Source organism: Drosophila ficusphila, unplaced genomic scaffold, assembly GCF_018152265.1.
Source record: "Drosophila ficusphila isolate 14025-0441.05 unplaced genomic scaffold, ASM1815226v1 contig_791, whole genome shotgun sequence".
Lineage (NCBI taxonomy): Eukaryota > Metazoa > Arthropoda > Insecta > Diptera > Drosophilidae > Drosophila > Drosophila ficusphila.
In genome coordinates, this window is record NW_025064737.1 from 5,423,847 (window position 1) to 5,448,048 (window position 24,202).

The following is a 24,202-nucleotide window of genomic DNA, read 5'->3' on the forward strand; positions in this document are numbered from 1 at the left end:
AATAAACTCTTTACGTATGGATGATGATCGTGTATTTATCGTTTGTGTTAGGTGTGGATTAGGTGGGGAATGGATGAAATGGAGCTGGCAGCTGCAAGAGAAATTTGATATCCGAATCATATAATTGCACTAGATTTGACCTAAACATAGTGAGGTAGACATTGGACTTACTATACTAAAGATCACAAGTAATTTGCTAGATCTGGGGCTATGGGTCACGATCAGACGAGCCGCGTGAGGCGCGAGGCACTGCCTGCCAGGGGATCCACGGGCAGGGCCACATGGTCAACATGCTGAACGTTGCGGAAGTAGGCGTGCTGCATAGCGTCCTTGGCGGAGATTCGCTGATTGGGATCGTAACACAGCATGGACTGTAACAAACAGAGCTATATATTACAGCTCCCAACTCAATTTTACTTTACCCACCATTATAAGTTCATGGGCCTCGTGTTCGGTTATGGTCTGCGGCATGTTGGTGGCCTCCCACCTGGGAAACTTTGCTTTAAAGTCCGGCAGCTGCGTTACTCCCGGCCATTTGGTTTCATCGGGTGTGCTTAAGGTGCGGAATATCCTGTAAAGCTGGTCGATTTCGCTGTCTCCGGGAAACAAGGAGCGTCGCATGATCTGTGAATTGAAACAGCTTAGGAAAAGTGGTTGTACAGTTTCTAAAAGCCCTACCATCTCGCAGAAAATGCAGCCCAGACTCCAGATGTCCACGCCCGTGGAGTAGAACTTGGTGCCCAGTAAAATCTCTGGAGCTCGGTACCAAAGGGTGACCACTTCATGGGTATACGCCCTCATGGGCACATTGAAGGCTCGAGCCAGACCAAAGTCAGCCAGCTAAAAAGGTTTATAAGCTATTATCACATATTCAAATTGGAAATTTTATTGTCTCACTTTAATTTTGCCTGCAGTATCCACGAGAAGGTTCTGTGGCTTGAGATCCCGGTGCAGTATTCGGTTGGTGTGGCAAAAGCCAAGAGCATCTAAAATCTGATGCATATAGCTCTGAAAGGATAGCAAAGTTGTAAACAAGAAACCAAAATTGTATAAGTTCAGATACCTTAATCAACTGAGGTGTAAAAACATCCTTCTTTTTGTCCATCAGCTTTTTTAGATCCATGTTCAGGTACTCGAATATCATGTACAGATTGTTTCCGGAGATCACCACGTCAAATAGTTGCACCACATTTTTGTGCTTGAGGTTCTTCAGCAGGGAGATCTCTCGAATGGCCGTTGAAGGAACGCCCTCCGTTTCGCTGGACGAAGAGATAAACGTGTTTAATAAGAATGATAAATGGAGCCAATATTGGGTAGGCTTTATGGCTACAGCCGATGCTGTCCTGCGCCACGAAGCCGAATCATGTGGTGCTACGGACTTTGGAGTATAAACAGCGCAGCTCCCACAAAATCCGGGCTGCGGGGTGCAGGTGAATGACACTCGCCAAAGACACGTCCAGGAGGCTGACTTAATATGGCTATATCATTAAACAGGTATTATGCTCTGTGTAAGGGTATTGATTCCCATACTGTTTCAGTTTACACACCCTTCCAGCCGGATCTTCTTGAGCGCCACATCCTGCCCGGTGGCGTTGCTCCGCGCCTTATAAACTATTCCGTAGGTACCCTCGCCGATTTTCTCGGCCCGTTGGAAGTTGTCTAGAATTTTTGTCATTGAGTTGGTTCACTCAGTTGGTAAACAAAGTTCTTGGCTCGCTATTGGCAAAATAAACTCAACTTTTTTGGAGGGAAATTCTTCTTCTTTAGTGATGCTACCTGAAGCCAGTCACAGGCATGCGGCGCTAATTCATCGATATCTGTCAGACATCGATAGGTACAATGATATCGATTGTCATGCGATGTGGCAGCGCTGCCGAAACGGTTTGATAATAAGTTATTTTTAAAATTATAAACAAATTAATATACGTCTGCAAAAAATGACAAGCAACAAACTAATTTAACTTACAAGAATAAAACTTTAATTTTAATTTGCACAAGCAGATTTGGTAATATTTTGGAATTTCTTATGAAAACAAAAAATTTTGGACCAATGATATGAATGAATATAAGTAATTACGTATATTTTTTTTATAACAGACTGCCCTTATTTAAATTCACAAAATCAACATAAAATTATGGCAATATTTAAAAAATTAAATTGTATTTCATTAATAATTGTTGTGTGAAATAGCCCGATATCAGGGCCGGAGAAACAGTTTTGAGTGGGGTGATGACCTCACAAATTTTCAATATACCACCCCCCCCCCGCCCCTTTTGTTTCAAAATCATTCCAAATCATGATGAGGGAAACACTGTTGACATAATATAGGTAAGTATAAATTTTAATAAAACAACAACACCAATCAATCAAAATGCAACAGGTAAAAAAACTATTTTAAATGTAAAATGTTAATTAAAATCCATTTAATATTAATGTAATGTTAATTTAATGTTAAAATAATGTTAATTTAATACAATGTAAATGTAATGTTAACTAAATGTTAATAAAATTAATATGGCCACGTCAGCGACAATGATAATTAATTATTTTTTTCGTTTTCTCGCACCTATAATTCCCAAGTGGTTCTGGCTGATTCGTAGTGGGATACCCCTTGATTTTGGGCAATTTCTCAGTTCTCCGGGATGACCGGCAGTTTCTCTAAGAAACTTTTTCCGGTCTCTGGAAGTGTGTGTGTGTGCGTGTGTGTTAGTGACGTGGTTCCAGAGTGGGAGAGAGTATCTGGCCAACTCCTCCTACTGGAGTCCACTCCCGGATGCAGTGCATCTTGGGTCGACTCCACCTACTGGAGTCCACTCCCGGATGCAGTGCACCATGGGTCGACTCCTCCTAGGATGCACTGCATCATGACCTGACTTGGCATGAACTTAAAGGTGCCCGATCCCTTCCTGCATGTAGTGGACTCCAGGATGCAGGGCATCCAAACCTGAAAAGGTGAGTTGCAGTTTTTTTTAATTATGTGATGACGTGGCTTTTGTAAAAAAAATGCAGTTAATTAATTCAATTTTTTTTATTTTTTTTTTTCAGGTTTTTGGTTGTGTATTTGGCTGATTGCAGAAAATAATTGGTGACACCATCCAACTTGTAACTTGAAGTTCGACATCAGGATGCACTGCACCAAAGTTATTACGCAGTGAGTACATCCTTTAGACAATAAATAATTAAGTTATATATTTTAAAAAATCATAAATATTTTGACAAAGAAACTAAAAGAAACAGATAAAGATCTGAAAGTTTTCAAGAACATGAAAGAAATTTGAAAGGTAAATTTTATCAAATATTGAACTTGAAGTACATGAAAATCAAACACAATTAATAATTGTAAACAAGTAGCGACATATAATATAAATATATGTAGTATATATATAGTAATAGTTGTAAGAATGCGGTTACCGGAAATATATAGTATGCTGACACCACATAAATGGACTGGACAACAGGCTGCAGGATCAATTATGAATGGCGTGATCTTCTATTGAACTCCACTCCAGGATGCAGTGCATCACCTCATTGGGGTATGTATTTTTTAAACAACCGATTTGTATAAAATAATTTAACTAATATTTTGGAATGCTTCTTTTCATTACAGTGATGACTATTCCGTTCTGCTTGGAGTGAACTTCAAGATGCAGTGAATAAAAAACCCAAAGAGGTAAATACCTTTTTTACTAACAAAATAATTCTAACTATTATTATTTGTAACAAATTATTTATTATTATTTTTTTTCTTATTTAATTTCAGGGTAAAGTGTTAAGTGTTAATGTTGCGAATAAAGTGGTTGCGGTGATTATCTTACTTCAAGAAGACGAAAGATTGCATTGCAGATCAAGGAGCTAACTGAGTAAGTACCAATCTGAAAAGATTTATTTATGATAATCTCATAATTTTAAGTAGTTTTTACATTAAGTTGGAAAATGCTTAACTTGGGAAGTATTTGGAAGAGTTACTATCTATCTATTTAAATAGAAACTGATTTAATTGGGCCGTGGTAAAGGCGGGATTTCTCTTCGTTTTTCTTCGATATACTCTATATGCAGGGCCGGAGAAACAGTTTTGAATCATACATTCAACTGATAATAATGAATGTAAATAAATTTTTTTCTACAAGTCAAGCATTTTGGGGTGTTGAATTCCACACCCGCTAAGATTTGGCGTGTGGAGTGCTCAACACCCGGTATACACCTTCCGCCGGCCCTGCCCGATATTAGCATCATAATGTTTTGGGTGGATAAAGATTCTGTTGCCGCCATATCTTTTATATCCAACTAAGAAGCTATAGACATAGTTTCTTTTCCAGAAACAGCAAGTGCGAGAGGGCCAGTATTCCTAAGCAAGGATACGTCATCCGATCGTTGGATCCCGTGTACCTGATCTTGACCAGTCAGTTGAACTTCTCCTGTTATTCTTTGTGAACCACTGAACCACTGGCTATACAACACCGAACTCCCTGGAACTGCTGTTCAAGATGGACTCTAAAGAGAGAGTTATCAGAATAATGTCCAAGGTCGGGAAACATTAACACTTACTTCCGAGAAACGTCAAAGAGATTGCGACAAATTCCAGCCATGCGGATGAAAGCATATTGCATTCCGCTCGGCCACAAAGTCGGATAAACACTCAGTTAATTTCCTCTTAATTGCAGCTCGTTATCGTTTAAAAAGACATTCCGTGCATTTTATGTGCGTTGCATTTAAAATTGTAATTCCTTGTAGCAGCCGCACGCAATTGGCTTACACTCCATCTTGTCTCAATTTGTGTTTTACGTGTTGCAATAAAAAGGAGCCATAAAAATGTGTATTTTAATTTGGATTCGCTTTTTGCGTTTGTTTTGCGTGCGCGATTCGCGTGCTTAGGAAAACGCTGTGAATGTTTTTGGCGCGAGCATTTTATGGCACATTAATCATTTCGGGCTACGGGGCGTATGCGTTACGCTTGTTGATGATTTCACCGAGTCCTTTGGCTACTGCGATCAGTACTTATGCATACTTTGACGACAATTAGGCATGATTCATTGGCAGTGTAAATCCAGCAGCCAAGTGCCTCGATTGCGAGCACTTCGCCTCAATGAATTTATGGTTGCAGCTGCTCGCCAATTTCCATATTCCATGGCTGCCACTCGATAAGGTTGCTCCTTGCTCCACTGCAAGCTGCAAACATAAATTATTCCGAGTTGATATGTACTTAAGGTTTTTGGCGCCAGCCAAGTGTCGAAAAAGTGCATTTCCCCGAAAACAGAAGGCGGTAGCACTACCGATTTCATTCCGAAGGTCGAGAAGTGGGTGGCTGCCTAATGGCGAAAGTTGCCAGGGCCAAAAAGGTGAGGGATGCGGAAGGTGGGCGGGAATTAAATTCCGTGCAGGCGACATCCCAATGGCAAAGACCCCAACTGTGTTTTCCGGGGGCTTCGCGTGATTTATGCATTTGGGTTTGGGTCAGGAACCGGCAACTTTGTGCAAATAACCCAAAAGCGTTTTCAATTTATTAGCAACAGCAACTAAACGCGGCCAAAATGGATAACCACTAACTTGGCGCGAGAATGTGCTTCTTTATTTATAAATCAAGCTGTCAAAACTCACAGCTTGGGAGCCAAAAATTAAAAATCTCGTAACTAATGAGAAAAGTTTGGGGGACTTCTTCACTCTAAGGTGTTCTGTTGGATTCAATCCAAGTGGGATGGAGTGCTTAGATAAATTTAGTTTCTAAGTTGCAAAGCTGGAAAACGTAATTTTAATTGGATGGAACTCTTTGGGATTTTCTGGCGTAGGTACAATTTTTTTATAGTAATAATTATATCGTTAAGATTATGCCTCTCTCGCTTTAAGACATTTTGTTGGAAACAATGAAGCGGATCGAACGTCCGCTTACTATTAAAATAGATTTCTACCAAAAAAGGATTTTGTTAGTGCCACAAAATATTTTTTATTTATTAACAATAGGTAATATTAGGAGAAAAAGTAGAACAGATTGCCTTGAGAGTTTAAATTTTTAATTTGTAAACTTATTAGTTACTGTGACTGTATTAGTGAAAAAGTTAGATCTGGTTTTCATTGTTTTATATTCTGTTCGATCCAACTTAGATAAGATCGTATGTTTAAATATCCGTTGTAGTCTATTTCCTGAGTTTTAATGCCGGCCACCAAAATTCCCATTAGATGGAATTTCCGAGGGCTTCCAAAAACTTTTAACATAGCAGATCCGGAAATGAGACTTCTTTCCGAGTAACCGCAGATAAGATCCTCTGCAAAATGGGAAACTAGCTTATGGCACTCGTTGCTCTCACTTTTACTAAAGGCCATTTTAATCCGCTTTTCCAATCCATCGAATCCAACAACTATGGGTTGAACGAAGTCCGTAAACTCCACATCTTTGGTTAACTTGATTATGGCCAGGTCATTTTCGAATTTTCCCACTGAAAAGTCAGGGTGAATGCTGATCGACCTGACAGAATTGATGATTCCAGAATCCGAGTCTCCGAAAATTACACCAGAAACATTATACGGGTTGTCTAGGCTAACACAACTTCCAGCTGTAACCACATGTTGGGCATCAACAAGGACGCCAGTGCAGAGCAAATTCGGATTTCTATTCGTGTTTACAATGCGTCCAATCCACGGATGCTCCGTCGGCTCAGTTATTAATTGATTGTTGTTGAACTGTTCTTCATTGAATTTCCCACACACTTGGCCAACTGAGGCAGCTTGAATGGCTGATATGTGTACATACAATAGTTTTCATAAAAAATAACCTTACAAAATATATTTTTTCTCACTCAAAGCCACAGCCGCCAGAAAAATCAGCAAAATCGGAGCCCACATCTTATCAATTCCAAATTGTCAGTGCAACTGAGGCATGGTCAGGCTTTCTTCCTCTCTTGTAAGAACATCAGCCGTACATCGAATTGGCCAGTGAATCCAGTACTTAAGCAGAGTTTGCCAAAGACTCGTAAATTTATAAACATAACAAATATTAACGAAATAAGAAAAAAATGCGCAGCTCTGTCAACAAAGCATATTATATTTCACAGTCAATCAACTTAAGGTTCTTATTTATTGTTTATATGCACAAAAAATACAGTAGCGATGTATTTACTTTATAATTTAAGGTATCTTTTGGATTCACTTGAAATCTAAAGACATCTTAAACATCTTATTAAACAGAACGCAGTAAATATAATTTCTGCTTTAGTTCAAATGCCTATTCGGAAAATAAAATTACGCATTGAGCAACAAATAGATTTTTGCGCCGATTTATTTAAGATTAGAGAATCCAGTCAACGAGCGACTAAAGTGCAATAAAAATGGCTTTAATACAGATTGATGACAAACAAAACAATACATAATTAGAAAAAAATGTATGTACTAAAAAATCTAAAATATTTTTTAAAGAAATAAGTATATAAAAACATTTATTTCCTGATTTGCAATATTTAAATTGCAAATTAAAGTTAGAAATAACTTTTTTAAATGAATGTATACCATCAAAAAGTTAAGATGCCTTCTTTACTTTGAGAGTTCTTGCTTTATCCAATTTAAGTACGATCGTACGTTTAGGTAGCCATGGTAAGCTTGGTTAATTGATCCGAAGCCCACAACTGCAATTCCAACAAGATGGTATTTGCGGGGATTTCCAGTAGCCTCCACCAGGGCACTTCCAGAAAGAGGATCCTTTTCGGCTTGACCGCAAATCAACTCCGGTGAAAAGCGCGGCTGCAGTTTGTGGCACTCATTGCTGTCAGTTCTAGTAAAGGGCACTTTAAAGCGCTTTTCCGATCTTTCGAGTCCTTCTGAAATTCGTTTTATAGAGGGTCCTTCGTATCCAGCTGCGATTAAATCGAAATTGGGCGGCCCAATTTTTGGAATCTCTGATGAAGGCAAGCAAATGGGTTGAACGAAGTCTGTAAACTCCACATCCTTTGTCAACTTGATTATGGCCAAATCGTTTACACGTTTTGTGAGTGAATAATCGGGGTGAACGGTGATCGATTCGATAAGATTGGTATTCCCGGAATCAGAGTCTCCGAAAATAACACCAGAGGGTCCATCATCGTCATGACTAACACAATGAGCAGCTGTCACCACATGTCGGGCATCGATGAGGATGCCAACGCAGACCAATTTTGAATTTTCCTTACTTACAATCCTTCCGACCCACGGATGCTCGTTAGGTTCTGTAATTGTTTGGTTATTCTTGTACTGCTCCTCATTGAATTTTCCACACTCCTGGCTAACTGAGGCAGCTTGAATGGCTGAAATTTATTCGTAAAATAACCTTGTACCATATAGATATTTGTTTCACTTACTCAAAGTCAATGCCGACAAGGAAATCAGCAAAGTCGAAGCCCACATGTTGTCGATATAGAGATTGCAGTAGAACTGATCAATATGATCAGTTGATAACCTCTCTTATAACATAGCAAACGTAGATCCAGCTGGCCAGTCAATCCAGTTATTGAGCGGTGATTGCTAAAGACTCAAATATTAATAAATATTACAAGCAAGCTGGCCGGCGTTTTTTTTATCGGCATAAGTTTTTTTCTGCTTGACATACACTTGGGTAACAACTTTGGACTAGAAAGCAGAATTTACAGTGCTGCTATGAATTTAGTAGTGTCGCTAAAAAAACACAATGTTTCATAAATATTAAAATTTATTACGTCAATCATATTTAGTAGTCTATAAAAACAAAAGTGTATCTTTTGTTGTTGTTTGCACCAAAAGAGTACAATTTAATCAGTGCAATTTACAGAATCGAAAGACCACATCAAATAAAATGAATTCATTTCAATAGATCAGTTTATTCTCTCTCCCTTACTCTACTATAAATCAAAAATGATTAAGTAATCCAGTCGACGAGATTCTAGTACCAAGTACGACCGGAAACTAAATATGTAAAAACAACAATACAAATAGTTGCAATGCAATTCATTGAAAACGAATGTTACGCTTTACCCGTAGCGTTTAAAAAAATGTTTAATACAATACATTCTAGGTAGCTAATTTAAGATAAATGACTTTCTATTAAATTTATTCATTTGTGTAGGTTAATCGTTACGCAATTCTGAATACTAAACGAAAAAAAATCTAAATTGACGACATGGTTGATTTTACTAGTTCTCAGAAATTTGATATTTAATTAAAACCAATAACTTTTGTATTCTTTGCCTTTAATTTCCAAGTACTCCGGCTTAAAGTGGCTTGCTAATTTCCTGTTAATTTATGCCCTACATAATTTCATAGTAAATTGTAGAGATCCGAACCTACTTTTCATATCGACTTAAAAATTCAATTTAAATCAGTAAATTCCCTGCCATTTACCCTAGTAAAATCTCGCCCCAACTGCCAAAATTAAAATTGCAGACCAATTAAGTTTATTCAGAATAAATAAATAATAAATTACCGAGAGTGCGAACAATTTGTCTGAATTTATGAACTCGCGCCAATATGAATAAAAGATTTATTGGCCGTGCAGATGCATTTATTTATTTACAATCAACGGAGTGCGAAATCAGCGTGCCTAATTGAGCGTTAATTAATTGAATCAATTCCAACTCATCGTTGGCTAACTGTTTGCGGTTTATATAAAATGGGATACCGGGCGGAATTTTTGAACTTGACTTTGCCTCCAAAGGAAAGTTTAGACTGCAAATCGGTGTGGAAAAAGTACGATAAAACAGAGTGAATAGAAACCGGAACCGGACTGCTGACATTTTGTCCGGTCTCTGGGGAAAGAAGACGGACAAAAGACAATCAAATGATACCAATTGACGGCGGACAGCTTTAATCTGAACTGCCCCAATCTACCCCTCCTTTAATGGCGTCGATCAAATGTCAAAGTTTCTGGCCAAAACAAGGACATTGGGCGACAGAAAAACAGGTTCGCTGGGACTAGTTTTCAGCTAACGAGCAGGCGCATGTTCGGGTTGCAGAAATAACAATGATGCCAGGATATTGGCACTGCAACTGTGCCAAGAGCAGTAAAAGGACTGCCAGCAGGTCCTGGCATTGTCAAAAGGAGGAGCAAACGGCGGGCAAAAATGCAACTTGTAATTTGAACAATAGCCAACCAGTTACAAATGCCGCCAACTGATGTTAGTCTCTATGTATGTCACTGTTTAAAATGACCCTTGTGCACTAAAAAAAATGAATTGCTAGTTTTGACTAAGTTTTATTTTGAATCTTACTATTTTTAATACCATCTCATAAATTCTGTTCACCTGGTATTATTTCGGTCAAGCCCATATAGCTGTCATAGAAACAAACGGTGATTATATGGAAAAATTAATAGAAAAAGAGTCAATATTTCAATGTTGTTTAGAATTTTTGCATTTTGCTTGACATTTGTGATGACGGCGAGGGTATATCATTTTCGACTCGCCAAAGCAAACTTCCGTTCTTGTTTCATTTTAATGTATTAATATATTAATATAAAATTAACATTAAATTTTTATACCCCTTGAAATTTTCTTAAGTGAAAAACATTTCATCTTTTTTCTCAGTGAACTTTTGTAGAGGAGAGCTGTATAATCTTTTCCACAAGTTAGCAGTTGGAAACACGTGCGCCGATTAGAGCGCGAAAACAGAGACAGAGACAGAGCTTTTCAAAGTTCAATTCCCAGATACTCTAGCTGAATAAAAGGCACATTGCATAGACTGTTAGTGATGTAAGAGGATTAAAAAGTGACTATAACCCATCCGATAATAGAGTATCTCTGGGTCAGCTGAGACAGACAAAGTTATTGGTGGTTGGATTTAATTTTATTTCTATTGTATGGCACAATGTTTGTCTGGCATTTTAAGGCCCATTATTACGGAGTATGTTTCTAAAAAAAAACAGAAAATACACCGACATAATTCGCAGACTTAACGGATAACAATCCTAAATAAATAGATACCTTGCTATCAACAATGTTTAAGGTCAGTTAGTCAAAACTTAACAATTAGAAATCGAATAAAAAACAGAAACTTAGACCTTCAATTCTATTACTAAAAGATAAGATTAATCATACGGTTAATCAACAATGTTGAAGTAGGCAACAAGTAAATCGATTTAGATTGTTATAAAAGGATGTTCCGACTAAGTAGCAATCTGAATGCCTTTCACAAGGAGAAAATGATCCTTGTTGGCTGCTCGGTTTGTTTTTCCATTGGGACTTCGCTTCAGATCGTCAATTATTAGACAGCCGGCGTGCAACCTCAGAAAGTCGGTGTTCGCATTCTGAGCTACAAAGTCCACCACATCCTGTTCGCTAAACAGGACACTTGGCTTCCTAACTACTGTGGCTGCTGCTTCGTCGCCGTTTTCCACGTTCCAAATGCCAAAGGCACAGACCTCGACTACTCCTGGCATTCGGGAGATGAGTTCCTCCAACTCGTGAGGATAGTACTTGTTGCTCTGGTACTTCAGCATGTCCTTCTTTCGCTCAACGATGTACAGGAAGCCATCTTCATCGCAGTATCCCAGATCGCCGCTATGGATCCAGTTGTTTATGTACACTTTCTCCGTAGCTTCCGGGTTTCCGTAGTATCCGGGCCAAAAGCTCTCCGGTTTTATGCACACCTCACCCTGCTGGTTGGGTCCCAGATTCACACCTTCGTCGTCGATGATCTTCAGCTCATAGCCAGGACAGAGACGACCCACCGAGTTGGGTTTGTCATCGAAGTGCCAGTTCACGCAGCAGAAGGCTCCCAACTCCGAGAAGCCATAGCCAAAGTGCAGCATCTTGCTGTCGATCTTTCTGCCGAGCCTCCTTTGCACTTCCGTGGTGCAACGTCCTCCGGTATACAAATAGTATCGCAGACTCTGCAGGTTGGCATTCTCGAACTCCGGGCAATTGACAATCGCTGCCACTTGCGCAGGGGACTGGAGAACCCATGTGGCCTGGTGCTTCTCGATTATGCGAAGGGCCTCTGTGGGATTAAAGGGTTCCTCGGACACAATGCGCGTGGTGCTAAAGACTCCCGATGAAATCAGTGTTAGTAAACCCGAGGCCCAGTCCAAAGTACTGGCTGCGTATTGAACATCTGCGGGGGTGAGTTTGCTGTAAAATAATAACCATACTTATAATATCAAATATACAAATACATTATAAAAATATAGTAAACATCTGCAGGGATGAGTTTTCTGTAATATGGCTAACACATTTGATTTGAAATCTGATAAATTCATGCTCTTAAGCCCGTACAGATGGTAATTATAATATCCTCTGCACATATGAGCATAAAAACTACACTTGATTTGAAATTTAAAACCATTGCAGATGGTAATTATAAATTCATCAAGGGTATAACAAAAATTGGAGTACATAAGCCTTTTTTCTCCGAAGCTGGCTTTCTTTCTTGAAATTCAACTGTGTTTACCTAAATCCGCTGAGAACGGCGCGGCTGTTGGTAACAACGACGGCCTTGGGAGTTCCCGTGGTGCCGGAAGTGCTGAGGATGGTCAATGGGTGGATGGTTCCCAGTTTCGGGCGAGTGGGCCGGAATCCACTTTCCGGCGGCGTCTGCAGAACCTCCTGAATGGTGAGGGCACCCACTGGATAATTTCGCATTGTCACTATCTTAACGTCCAACTTGGCAGTGGCCTGTCGAACTTTTTCGAACTCATCACCATCGCAAAAGATAATCCGGGGCTTGGTAATGTGAAACAACTTTTCAATTATTTCCGGTAAATACGTGGAGTTAAGCGAGTGAAGAGCGATGCCATTGAATAAACATGCGTAGGCGACGGCTGACAGATGGGTGGTATTCCTGGCTATAATGCCCACTATATCCGACTCAGTCAGTTGCAAGTTGCGCATAAAGGTTGCAATGCGAATAGCATTCTGCAACAGCTCTTCCCGCAAAAGAATCGTGTTCTCCGAGTCTGATATCTGTAATTAAAGTTCAACGTTATTTGGTAAATAACCGGCAGAGACTTAAAAACCCACCTGTGCTATCTCCTTTGAATGCAGCTTCAACTCTTGAAAGATAATTTCTCCAATGGACAAGTCCTCACTGAATGGAAGTTTCTCTTTCTCAGAGCGCCAAATCTTGTCGATTACATTGTAGTGTGTCTCAGGTTCATACGACATTTTTGCTTTTCGCAGGGGAACTACTCTATTTCAACTGATATGCCTATGCTTCGTGGGGTGTATTTATACCCTCAAGCATTCACTATCTGATAGCAAAACAATTAAAGCTGCGTCATTGTTTTTCTTCAGCTTGAGATTTGAACTAGGCATAACCGGTACTTATTTGTAGATAGTAGCTGGTATAGAGTATAAAATGTAAACAGTATATAAATGTAAAAATGATCAGTCATGAATAAGATTTGGGAGAGGACTGTGGCAAATCTCGAGCAGCTTTAATGCGAATCAAATCAACCCAAAACACGCTCCTGAAAAACCCACGGATAATTGGTGAGGGTTGTTCAAATATCAACATGATTACTTTTGATTTTGCTTATTTACCCGTACCAGCTTCTATTTATCCGCCTATAAATTTAACTTGCCACGCATCACGGTTTCCATGGGGGCACACACTACCGGGAAACCCGTGTGTTTGCGTGAATGTGTGTGTGGGTGTGAGAGTGTGGGAAGGTTTAAGTTTAAAAGTTGTTCATGCCCAGCATTTGAAATTTGTTGCGAAATTATATTGCGGCCTGTTTGCTTCGCTTCTGTTTCGTATGCGTCACGTTGCGTATACGCGCCGTGTGCGCCTTGGGGCAAACCACTCCTGAGAACTAGATACTAGATGCTAGATGCCAGATACACCGGGCACACACCCCGCAAATCCGGCAGCTTCTTCCGCACATTCTCGCAAATAAGTTTCGAAAGGAAAGGCGAAATAAACGTCGTCGGCGTTTATACTATATATATTATTATGCTGGCGCACAAAAAGTATTGTTGTCGCTGTTCGCCCGATATAAATGGCCCAAGAGTTCACATTATGTGTGGAAAATCTATAAAAAGTTATAAAAGTGTCATTAGCGCCAACAATGGGAATGCCGTCAGCATGAGGACCCAGGACATAGTGTGGGATACATTGTCGCCCGACGCTCTCGCTGAATCCTTGTAATAATCCTTGTCCCGGCAACTTGTTGTCGCCAACTTTTCCTCCGCTTTGCATTGACAGTGACCCGATTTTCCCCTCTTGCCCATTCGCCTCGACCTTCTGTAAATAATTCACAGCTTTGCTAACTAACAAACAATATGGGAGAAAATAAAAGGTTTTCCGTGTACCATTTGAGAATGTCATATTTGCCAAAGTCTATCCTCTGTTGTTTATCACGTTCTGATTTGCTTACCGTTCTGCTTTACTCTCAGCTTGCATAATTTAATGCGAAAATGGACAGGAACTGCTACTTCAGGTTAAGCCAGACACAATGGAATGGACGGAGACCGAAATTTATTTATTGACTGAGCGTTGAATAAACAAATCTCAAGTCCTGCCCTTCAAGTGTTCAAGTGTTCTTATTGCTGATTCTTTTTGACTGATTTAACATTTCATATTAAAAGTTACGTATCATTGACTAAAGGAATTGAATAATATGAAATATGAGACGTGGTAAATATTTAATTTAAATTTTACATTTTAACTTTTATAGAATCTGACTAAGATGAAGGCCAAGTTGTGGGCTTCTCTCTATTACGTTTTTAAATTTGAAATGTTTGTAAGAAATTTGTCTGTTCAGAAGAATTATAATTTGAGTATTATTCATTGCATACTTTTCAGCTGTAGTTTGCGTTATTGTTCAAACAAGTTTCACAAAAGTAAAGAATAATAGTTTATATATTATTTGCAGATAAAAAGCGACTAAATCAGCAGATGGTTGATTTACTGCCTCTCTTCCAAGGACAAAGTTTTGCTCGTCATCGTTTTACTAGGCCTGTCACATTGAATCAGATAAGTTTTACCGCCTCACCTCTTTTCCCCTCCCATCATTTTTTTTTGGCTTTGACAAATTTCGGAAAAGTGGATTAATTTGTTTTATTCCCTGCTCAGTGCTGTCCACTTATTAGAGCTCCAACTTTTGCGAAGGGGCTGGCAAAAGTTGTCCTCACCAGATTCGACCTGGGTTTACTTCATTTGCTCTTTAATTACGACCCTGCCAGACGGCCAGTGAAATCAACAGGTGATTTCCGTCAGAGGCTGAATGGTTGGCTGACCATCGGTCCATGGCAGCCAGTTGCCAATTAGAGTTCCCAAGACTTGGAGCCAAGGACCCTTTTTGGAGGAGGCACGGCTTCCTAAACTTTGGCCGTAAATCTCCATTTCAAAAAGTTCACGACCAGCTCGAGAAATAAACAACGAGATTTGGCGCATTATGCAAGTGGGAGCATTTAGCCCGTCTATATGGTCGTAACATTGGGGCGTTTCACATCCGACCGTTTCCTTGCCACCTCGTTTCACTGGTCCTTTGGACCTGGCTCACTTCGCTTTCGGCCGAGCTTGACTTTTGGCAGTTGCCAAATGGCCAGCCACTGCGCATGAACCACGCCCACTCCTCGCAGCTTGCGGCTGGTTGCCCACATGCGACATTTTGGCGTGTTTTCCTAACCCGAGGACTCCACTTGAAATTCCTGCAGCCAACTATTTGCTTTGGGCATCCTGTGACATTTGGTGTCACCTTCGCCTCGGGTTGAGCTTTAATTTCATCCGGAATAAGAGCTGCAACAAAATAGCACATTAATGAATTCCGCAGAAATGCAATCTTCTGGCCACCCCTGCGTATACGTAATTTTTATCTTTTTTTGATTTGTTGCGTATACGCCTTGTTGGCCGACTCCTTTGACACGGGAGTGCGTGTGTGTATTTGTGGGTGTGGAAAGGTTGCCTGAGGGCGGCCAGAAAAATATTTAACTTTCACTTTACTCCCAAACACAGCAGATGTGCGTGCACTTGATTACTCCTGTTTGTACAGCAAAAAAAGAAAAAACACACAAAAAAGTGGGGAAAAACCCGGCTGGAAACAATCAAAAGTCGCTACTGACAACGGAAATCTGCCGGCAGGCAGGGCATTTGCTCATTCGTTTCGCAACTTACAGTTCGCATTTTAATTCATTTTATTTCATGCCTATGCACACGGTCGATCCGCTCATTTTCGCTTTCTATCCTGGCTGACATTTTGAGGAATTTAATCTGCCGACTCTTCAGTTAAAGCTGCACACTCTGTATTCCATTCTGTTTTATCCTCGCGGGCAATGTGCCCTGGTTTTGCTCGGCATTAAAAGATGTTGCGGCGACCTTTCTTGTTTTATTTTTTATTTACATTTGGCAGACGACAAGCGAACCACCAGATAAACGAATGAAAAGAACAAATCCTGCGCCAGATTTATTTTAAATTTAAATTCAACCCGTCAAATGTCAAGCTGACGGGGGCTAATTAAATCACTGCAAATGGCTTAAAGGCTCGAATAAATTAAGTCTGGAAACCAAAATAAATCTGAACTGTTTCTTAAAATTCCTAAATGCATTCTAAAGAATTTACTTAGTTTATTTTTAATCTGTTTACACGACTTGTGAATCAGCTTTACAAGAAAACATTTGTTTGAATTCCGTATCTACTTTTTAGCTAAGGATAATAATTTGATAGAAAATTTTCTTGAAATTTTATTCTAACAAAATGCATAAAGTCAATTCCAGAAGGCTTTAAGTTGAATTAAATTCCATTTATGCTACTAAAGTTATTTTTCTGAAAAATATAACAATTTTTAAATCATAAATCTCAATTTTTAAATGAGTTACATAATGCAGAAAACTTTTCGTATTAAATTGAGAAACTACGTGAGGGGGAAATTCGCTAACACATTTATTTCTATTTCGAGAAAGTTCAGGCAACTCATTATACAAACAGACTGATTTATAGCGAATCCTTTTCGGTCATTTCACAGCAGGGCTCCAAGGTCCTTTGTCAATTTGCGACCTTATCTCGCCAGTTGACAACTCCGTCGAATCATTAGCTGTCTGCCTCGCCAGCGAGCGAAGAGCGTTGTGTTAATTGGGGAACACAGCAACTTGTGGCCGAGTGTATGCGATGTGGAAGCCACAATGGCCGTGCCCCATTCCGCGTGCCATGGTAACCGTGGATATTGTGGAAATTGTGGAAATCGTGGAAATCGCAGCGGGACTGCAGATTGGCGGCGGAGGATTCGCCGGCGATGCGGTTGCCATAATGCCCGTAATTACTTTGTTAATGCTCAGCGTATTATGTCAGCAAATTAAATTATGTACGGTGGAAGAGCGGCAATGCGCCATTCCTCATTGCCATTGTGGCCACCATCTGCCTTTTGCCATCAGCCATCAGCCAACAGCAAACAGCCAACAGCCAGGCCATTGAAAATTTAAGGACTCTGCGCACTTTTAAATTTTTAAAGCGCCCAAAGATCACTTGGCTGCCATGACACTCTTCTCAGCCAGGACTTTGCGGGAGACTTTAATTAAATGCGACAGAAATTCGCAGAGAGGGAAGGGCAATGTGATTGCAGCTCTACTTAAGCCACCAACTGAGTTTCTCCGAACTTTTCAGGCAATTGGCTTTAAAGTCCGCTGCCTCAGGTGAATAAAAGCGGAGTGATTGGAATCATGCGATTTATTAGGGCAACCAGTTGTGGCAGATGACGTGAGAGGGAAGCAAGCCCTTTATTTCAAGAAAAAAGGAAAAATTGATTTGATTTTATTTTAAGGTAATATCTTCAATAACAACGACATAAGTTAGAAAAGCCACTTTTGAATATGTTTTATTAAGACATAATATATAGTTGTAGAAATTTGATTTCATATTGTGTCTACTGATTGTGACTACTAAATTTAGGTGAATTAAATAAGAGTGTGGTTCAAAGTGGCTTAAAATGGCTACAGCCGAATGGACAACGGTTTTGATTTTCGAAATTTAATTTAAGAAAGATAAGTAAATAAAAGTTTTTAATTCAAATTTTCTGTTGCAATTAAATTATTCCTAACTACTGTAACCAATCAGTATATCCATGTACAGACCTAAAAATAATTAAATTTATCCTATGAACTATACTCAATTTGTTGGATGTTTAGCTGCACAAATGGGGAATTTACGTTAAGTCAGCAAGATTAGAACGATTCTCTAGTGTTTACCCTTGCCACGTGGCCACATTCTTTGCCATTGAGTCGCTCATTGCCCACTGTTAGCCACAACACACTCCAATTACTTTGCCGTTTCACCGACTGCCTCAATGGATTCCTGGGAGAAGGGGAATTCCCCCGTGTTGCCTGCACTGCCACGACTCGCTCAGATAATTTCATTGTAAAGTTTAAGCAAATGTTTACCCAGCAGATGGGCGGCAAAGGGGAGCTGGAGCTGGAGCTGTTCTTGCCGATAATTGAATTAGGGATGCCGGCAAGGTGACTTGGCTCTGAATGCCCAAACGAAGGTGGCTCGCCAATTAAAGCCAACAAAGATAAACGGAGGCCAACAGGCGATGACTTTTGGCCATCGTTCTGCTTTCAGGACTTTAATAATTTAATGGCTGCAGATCCCATCCGATTTGAGCACAGTGACTGTGACCTTGCAAATCTGGATCCTAATTGAGTCAGCAGCCCACCCGCAATTGGCCTGATTGCGACGACGGCACAAACCCGTCAGTGTCTCGCTAATTTCTTGCATTCAACGGCTGCCTGACTGAGGGCCAAGTGTCTTTGGGCCGACTGGGAATGGAATCAGAGTGCAACTTCAGTTTATTTAGTCGCTTGTAATTGCATTTGCTTGTTAACTCGATTCCCAGCTGCCCTTTGACTCGTCTAAATGCAGCAACAAATGCCGGCTAAATGCCGCCCGCCACAGAGCACTTTCCGGCTAACTCACTTGGCCAAGAGGTTTCCAAAAAGCTTGGTCATCCACTTCCATCTGACCGCAGGCAGGACAAAGTTTTCCTGCCTCTCTCACATCGGATGTCCTCGGGCGTGACGTCATTGCCCATTGATTCTCCCGGTCTATAGTTTCAGATCAAATGAACTTATCTGAAGGAAATCAGAGCTGTCCAGCCTGAAATTATAATACATTAATAATAAAGTAAGGATTCCGGGCGATTAAGAAGCCGAAGATACAACTTATAAATTATATAGTTAGGTATAAAATAGTCCAATACTTTTCATTTTTTATAATATTATTTCAAATGTATTTAAAAAGTTTATATTTTATTATGATTATTCATAAAATTAAAACCCATTAACATTCTTTTTTTCTTAAGAGTATTTGGATGTTGATGCGCATGCTTAAATTTAAGAACAAATTTAAAGGCAACCAAATTTCCAGGAGTCATGACATAGAAACGATTATATTTGCTGAAGGACATTTAACACAAGTGGGGTTTAAAAATTTAATGTTTTGCTTTTAGCTAGAATCCTTTAAGCCACTTGACCTTGAGCAGACAGGTTGAAGGCAGGCACACTTGACTTTAATAATCTTAATCGTAAAAGGTTACGTGGTGTACAAATAGAAAATACAAGTACACTGCAAAGAAATCTAACTGCGTGTGACTGTTGTAGTAGACAGATAAATGAAATTCAGCGGATTTGTTTGCCATGCTTAAGTAGTCTTTTGACCTGGACAGCTTATTAGACCGCAGACACGAGAGCGCCCGCCGCCAGCTGGAAAATATCCAAAGAAGTGAAAAGCCAACTAATTTCTCAAAGGATTTCGGCTTCGCTTAGTTTCCTTTGTTCGAGAGTGCTGAGGTCCTGGGATTTCCTTTCGATTACGGTTGTCTAGCTGGGGAGTCCTGTCCCTGCATTGGAACCGCCTATTAGTTGGGATTTCTCGGCACCTCCCGAATCAGCCAACTACTCATGTGGCGATTACATTTGTAAGCCGCCAAAACGGATGGGAGTATTGATTTTCAGCAGACCAAAGGAGTGAGTTGACTCGTGAAGTGGCATGAAATGAATACGGCCAAATGGTTTGGCATCCATTAATAAACACTCAAACCGCCATACAAACCGACAGGCAGACAGCGGAACTTTGATTTGGAGTCGGGCTGCTGTCAAGTGCAAACAAAGGTCAACTTTTTGAATCGCTTCAAGCCACTTGGTCGCCAGATACCTCCTACTGCGGTTGGTTAACCCCCGGCATCACTTGCCCTTATTAAGTGCCAACGGACTTGACCAACTCCAAGCATAGACCACAAATCTGATTTGTGGCCAAACAGAGAGTCGTCGACTTTAAACCACCTTTCGAACCATCCTTTCGGCAGAGGCCAGAATTTTAGTGCCCAAAAATTTAAACGTCGTAAACAAACAGAAGATGGTAGAAGTGATGCCGCCCACACGGATGCCACAATTTGGGATTCCATTATGTGTTCTGTTGACGAATGCATAATTGAATCTAAAGTACTTCATTTGTCCCATAAACACGTTCGACTCTTATTTCGCTCGCTTACAAATAAAGCGCGCCGCACAAAAAAATGGGAAATGCGAAAAAATGTATTGTTGACGTTGTCGGCGGCGAAAAGCCACGTGCAGGCACAAATAGCAAACGGCAAACAGCCAGAAACAACAATTCGATTTCTGTTTAGTTAAAATACACACCCATAAATAATGTATATATGGAGGAGCTCACCTTTGTGTGTGTGTGGTTGTGAGTGTGTGTGTTTGGTTGTGGCTAAGGACGACGAAGAAGCATCAGGTATTGATATATCGGCCGCATTCCTGACTGCGTGTACAACAATCGACTGGAATGAAGGGCCCTTGACTTTCTGGCCGGGCTTATTCCGTCCGTATCGTTTTATGGCATTTCGCCCGCCAACATTTGTGTGTGCTCAGCAAAGCCAGGAGGTTGAAGGACCTCCCCCGCCCACACATTAGTTTAAAAGGCTTCCTGGGCCCCCCCGACGTACATATTCAATTTATTTAATAGAATTGCGTTATTTGTGCGCTAAATGAATTTTTCCGCTGAATGGCGGCGCACGTATGTACATACGAGTACGTATGGATCAAATTATGGCCAGGCGTAATCATGTGGAGTTAATTTTGAGTGGCTTACAAATTTCTAACCAACAAGCCCAACCCGTGGGCTGTCAGGGCCAAAAACTAAGGCTTTAAGCTGTCAGCTTCGCTTTCGGCTAAAACACAACCACTCTGCATGTGTAATTAACTCAATAACATGATAATTATAACGACATCAGATTTGTTCGCTGGAAACACAGTTAACCCATTACCAGAACTGAGGAGACGTGACAGCCACTGAAAAGTTTTAGTTATATTAAATAATTTGATTATTAGTCAACAGGATGTGTGATGCTTCTGCCTTCTGGCTGCGCATATGTTGCTCCACCTCCAACTACTTCTGCGCCCCCAGAAAGGGGATACCAAAGGTCGTTCCAACGGACGAGAAACTTAATTTTCGTGCCGGATTTTTGCATATTTTATTAACCCAAGCAGCCGGCAACCCAGCAACCCAATCATAAAACTCGCCCCTCCGTCGACTTCCTTTAATTTTATGCACAAACAAAAACTCCGGACAAAGTTGGGCAAGGGTTCTGCTTTTCTGTTTATTTTCGTGCCAAAGAGCGTGCTTAGGATTTTCCCGGGAATGCCGGTTTACACGCCTACATATACATTTAAATTAAATCTTAAACACTGTGCGGATTGCGGATTCAAATTGGAGGAGGGGCTCGTCTTAGGCTCAAATTACAGTTGGATTTTAATCGCAGAGATTTGGCAACAGGCAGCTGCCAATTTCTGTGTTTTTCTGCCCTTTCGGCCATCCAAGTCTACTTTTGGGCGAAAGTCAAAAGAGTATTGGCTATCCGCAGACCTTAGAAGAACTCAAATTTAATTTGTGTAGATCTGGGTCTGTTTAACGACTGCTCCTATTTACGAGTGTCATTAAATGGTTAACACGTGTCCGCATCACTGCGTTTAAGCTGATTTAAGACCTCGATTGCGGCAGTCGGGAGTCCCCTGCCCGTGAACTTTTGACCGGACCAAGTACGCCTTTCGCCTTCGATTTTCCCTATCTTCCGGAACACGTACACGCAGTGGGGTCCGGACAAGGGAGCAGATGCACACGGCCAGCTGAGATAATACACTGCCGCTCCTGGCTATCGGATGCAAAAGCGCATGCAAATGCCTCGGCACGTATCGCCTTCGACTTTTGCAATTCCTGTGCTCCCAATCCGGCTGCTACCAAGGCCGAAAAATGTGCGGGCTCTCTCGGCATTGTGGGATTTTTGGCTTACGCTTTCGGCCAGCAGAAGGTGGGCACCAAGAAATTTTATCCCGCTTATCTTTTCGCCTGACTGACGTTGGATATAAGCTGGGACTGCAACTTCTACACAGGGAAAAATGAAATAACTGACCATTATTTTGTAATTTTTGTACATTTCTATTGAATTTTTAAAACAACAATTAAATATAGTCAATAATTAAAAAAAAATTGTTAAAAAAGAAAATACAAAAAAACTTCATCACAAATGTCGAGCAAAATGCATAAAGACTAAACAACGTTGAAATAATGAAGATTTTTCTATTTATAAAGTTATAAAGTTTTATATTTTGGGTTAGAAATTGTCAGTCTTACGAATTCATTCATTTGAATATTATCGGAATTTTAAAAAAAGGCGGGAAAAATAAAATTACACCTCAAATTATTTTATCAAGATAACTTACTTACATTACACTCATACTTTAAAAATCCCGAACAGCTTGATTACAAATTTAAATGATTGATCCTTGCCCAAATAACTTTATGTGTCTCGAGTCTGAATAATTCGCAATGTAAGCTGGTGTGAATGCAGTCAGAATGGCTTTGTCCATCGACCTCCGTTGTTCGAATTGAGAGCTCATGAACCCCAAATCAGTTGACTGGAGGGTTGTTGGACTGCCCCGCACATTAGACGTTTCAATCAAAGTGTCATTCCATGTTAATTGCTTTTCTGTTGCGGTTTGGCGACGCTCGTCCCCGAAAAGTTCAAAGTTCGCCGGTGGGGGACAGAAACGCGGGGACAGAACCCTTTTCCCTGAATATTTTTTGTTCGATTTTGCGGGCTAGAATTAGAATGGTAAGCAGTTGGGCCGGCGGGACACTGGAGCCATGTTAGACCTCACTTTCACACATATCCGCCAGATGTCCCATTGGTTTGGAATGGAGCTTTGTTGCCGCCTTTGGCCCCTTTTAGCCATTTCGACCGACGGACGGACGGACGAACAGACGGACGGACGGAACTTTTTTCAATTTGCGTCTGCCACAATGGGTTATCAAATGACAACGTGCAAAGTGCTCGGCATTGCCACATCCTGCGGATCGAAGGATGGCGCTGCTCGAGTCTATTCAATTCCGATTGTAGCCTGTTTCAATCGATTTTTATTATTTTGCATTTATTTTTTTATGCCACCGCACCCTTCTGCTCCCCATCTGCCATCGCATATTGGATTTGAGCCGAGCCGCTTTTGCCAGCCTGCCATTGTGGCCCAATCAAGGTGACCGTCGACCGACCAACGGGGGGTCCATTAAATCACCCACAAAGTCCCCAGCCACTGGGACAAATTCTGATTAATCTGAGTTTTTAAGCTCAGATTTGGAGTGGTCCAGCTGCCGAGGACAATTGTGTCGGCAAATGGCCGGCATTTATTTTTGCGAGGGGTGTGGGCCATTTGTCTTTCCACGAGATCCGGCTAATGACTCGCCTGTGGCCAGAACTTCCACTCGCAGTTGCCAACTGGGTAACTTTGCAGCTCAGAGCTGAGTTTTTGGGCCAGGTTCGCCCGCCAGCTGTCTACCCTCATTTGCCTAACTGACATGTCAACACGTGTCAGCGGCGGCAGACAGCCCGTGTGTCCCATCATCACTTTCACTCTCACTCTCACTCTCACTCTCACTCTTACTTTCACTCTCACTCTCTACCTTACTTTCACTTTCGGGCCTTCCGCTCCACGGGAGCTGTCACCATGACTGATCCCCCGGCTTACCCACGCATAGCTTTAGCGCACTTATTGTTTGACTTTATTTATGGAGCATTATTAAGGGCAAACAGAGCAGTCTGCGTTTGCCATGCGTGGGATTTGCAATTGCTTTGACTTCTCTCTAAAAAAAAAAATAAATGAAAGGGTATAGGGTAAAGGGTAAGGACTGGGCGTAAAAAACGCGACAGCGGCGTGTTCAATTTGTTTGATGGATGCCTGCCATTGTGGCTGGGAATCTTGGGAAGCGTGATTTGGGCATAGAGCTAGAGCAAC

The 24,202-nt window shown here is 40.8% G+C and overlaps 3 protein-coding genes and 1 long non-coding RNA gene across 4 annotated transcripts; 1 reads left to right on the top strand and 3 right to left on the bottom strand.

Annotated features, from left to right (window-relative positions):
- Nucleotides 1-15: 15 nt before the first annotated feature.
- Nucleotides 16-1,776, bottom strand: LOC108093367 (cyclin-dependent kinase 2). Its single transcript, XM_017193388.2, has 7 exons — nucleotides 1,548-1,776; nucleotides 1,064-1,259; nucleotides 898-1,008; nucleotides 679-840; nucleotides 427-624; nucleotides 172-371; nucleotides 16-91 (listed from the first exon to the last, which is right to left on the bottom strand). Exons 1-6 carry the CDS (start codon nucleotides 1,673-1,675, stop codon nucleotides 222-224), a joined length of 945 nt encoding a protein of 314 aa, XP_017048877.1. The 5' UTR covers nucleotides 1,676-1,776; the 3' UTR covers nucleotides 16-91; nucleotides 172-221.
- A 1,722-nt stretch (nucleotides 1,777-3,498) lies between these two features.
- LOC122320760 lies at nucleotides 3,499-3,784 on the top strand. The gene is made up of 3 exons (XR_006245822.1): nucleotides 3,499-3,534; nucleotides 3,609-3,671; nucleotides 3,762-3,784. It is a non-coding gene; the product is annotated as an uncharacterized LOC122320760 (long non-coding RNA).
- A 3,230-nt stretch (nucleotides 3,785-7,014) lies between these two features.
- Nucleotides 7,015-8,412, bottom strand: LOC108093290 (venom protease). Its single transcript, XM_017193266.2, has 2 exons — nucleotides 8,320-8,412; nucleotides 7,015-8,265 (listed from the first exon to the last, which is right to left on the bottom strand). Exons 1-2 carry the CDS (start codon nucleotides 8,363-8,365, stop codon nucleotides 7,520-7,522), a joined length of 792 nt encoding a protein of 263 aa, XP_017048755.1. The 5' UTR covers nucleotides 8,366-8,412; the 3' UTR covers nucleotides 7,015-7,519.
- Nucleotides 8,413-10,767: 2,355 nt separating this feature from the next.
- Nucleotides 10,768-13,089, bottom strand: LOC108093288 (luciferin 4-monooxygenase-like). The gene is made up of 3 exons (XM_017193264.2): nucleotides 12,946-13,089; nucleotides 12,377-12,888; nucleotides 10,768-12,057 (listed from the first exon to the last, which is right to left on the bottom strand). The coding sequence occupies exons 1-3, from the start codon at nucleotides 13,087-13,089 to the stop codon at nucleotides 11,094-11,096; spliced, it is 1,620 nt and encodes a 539-aa protein (XP_017048753.1). The 3' UTR covers nucleotides 10,768-11,093.
- Nucleotides 13,090-24,202: the final 11,113 nt, after the last annotated feature.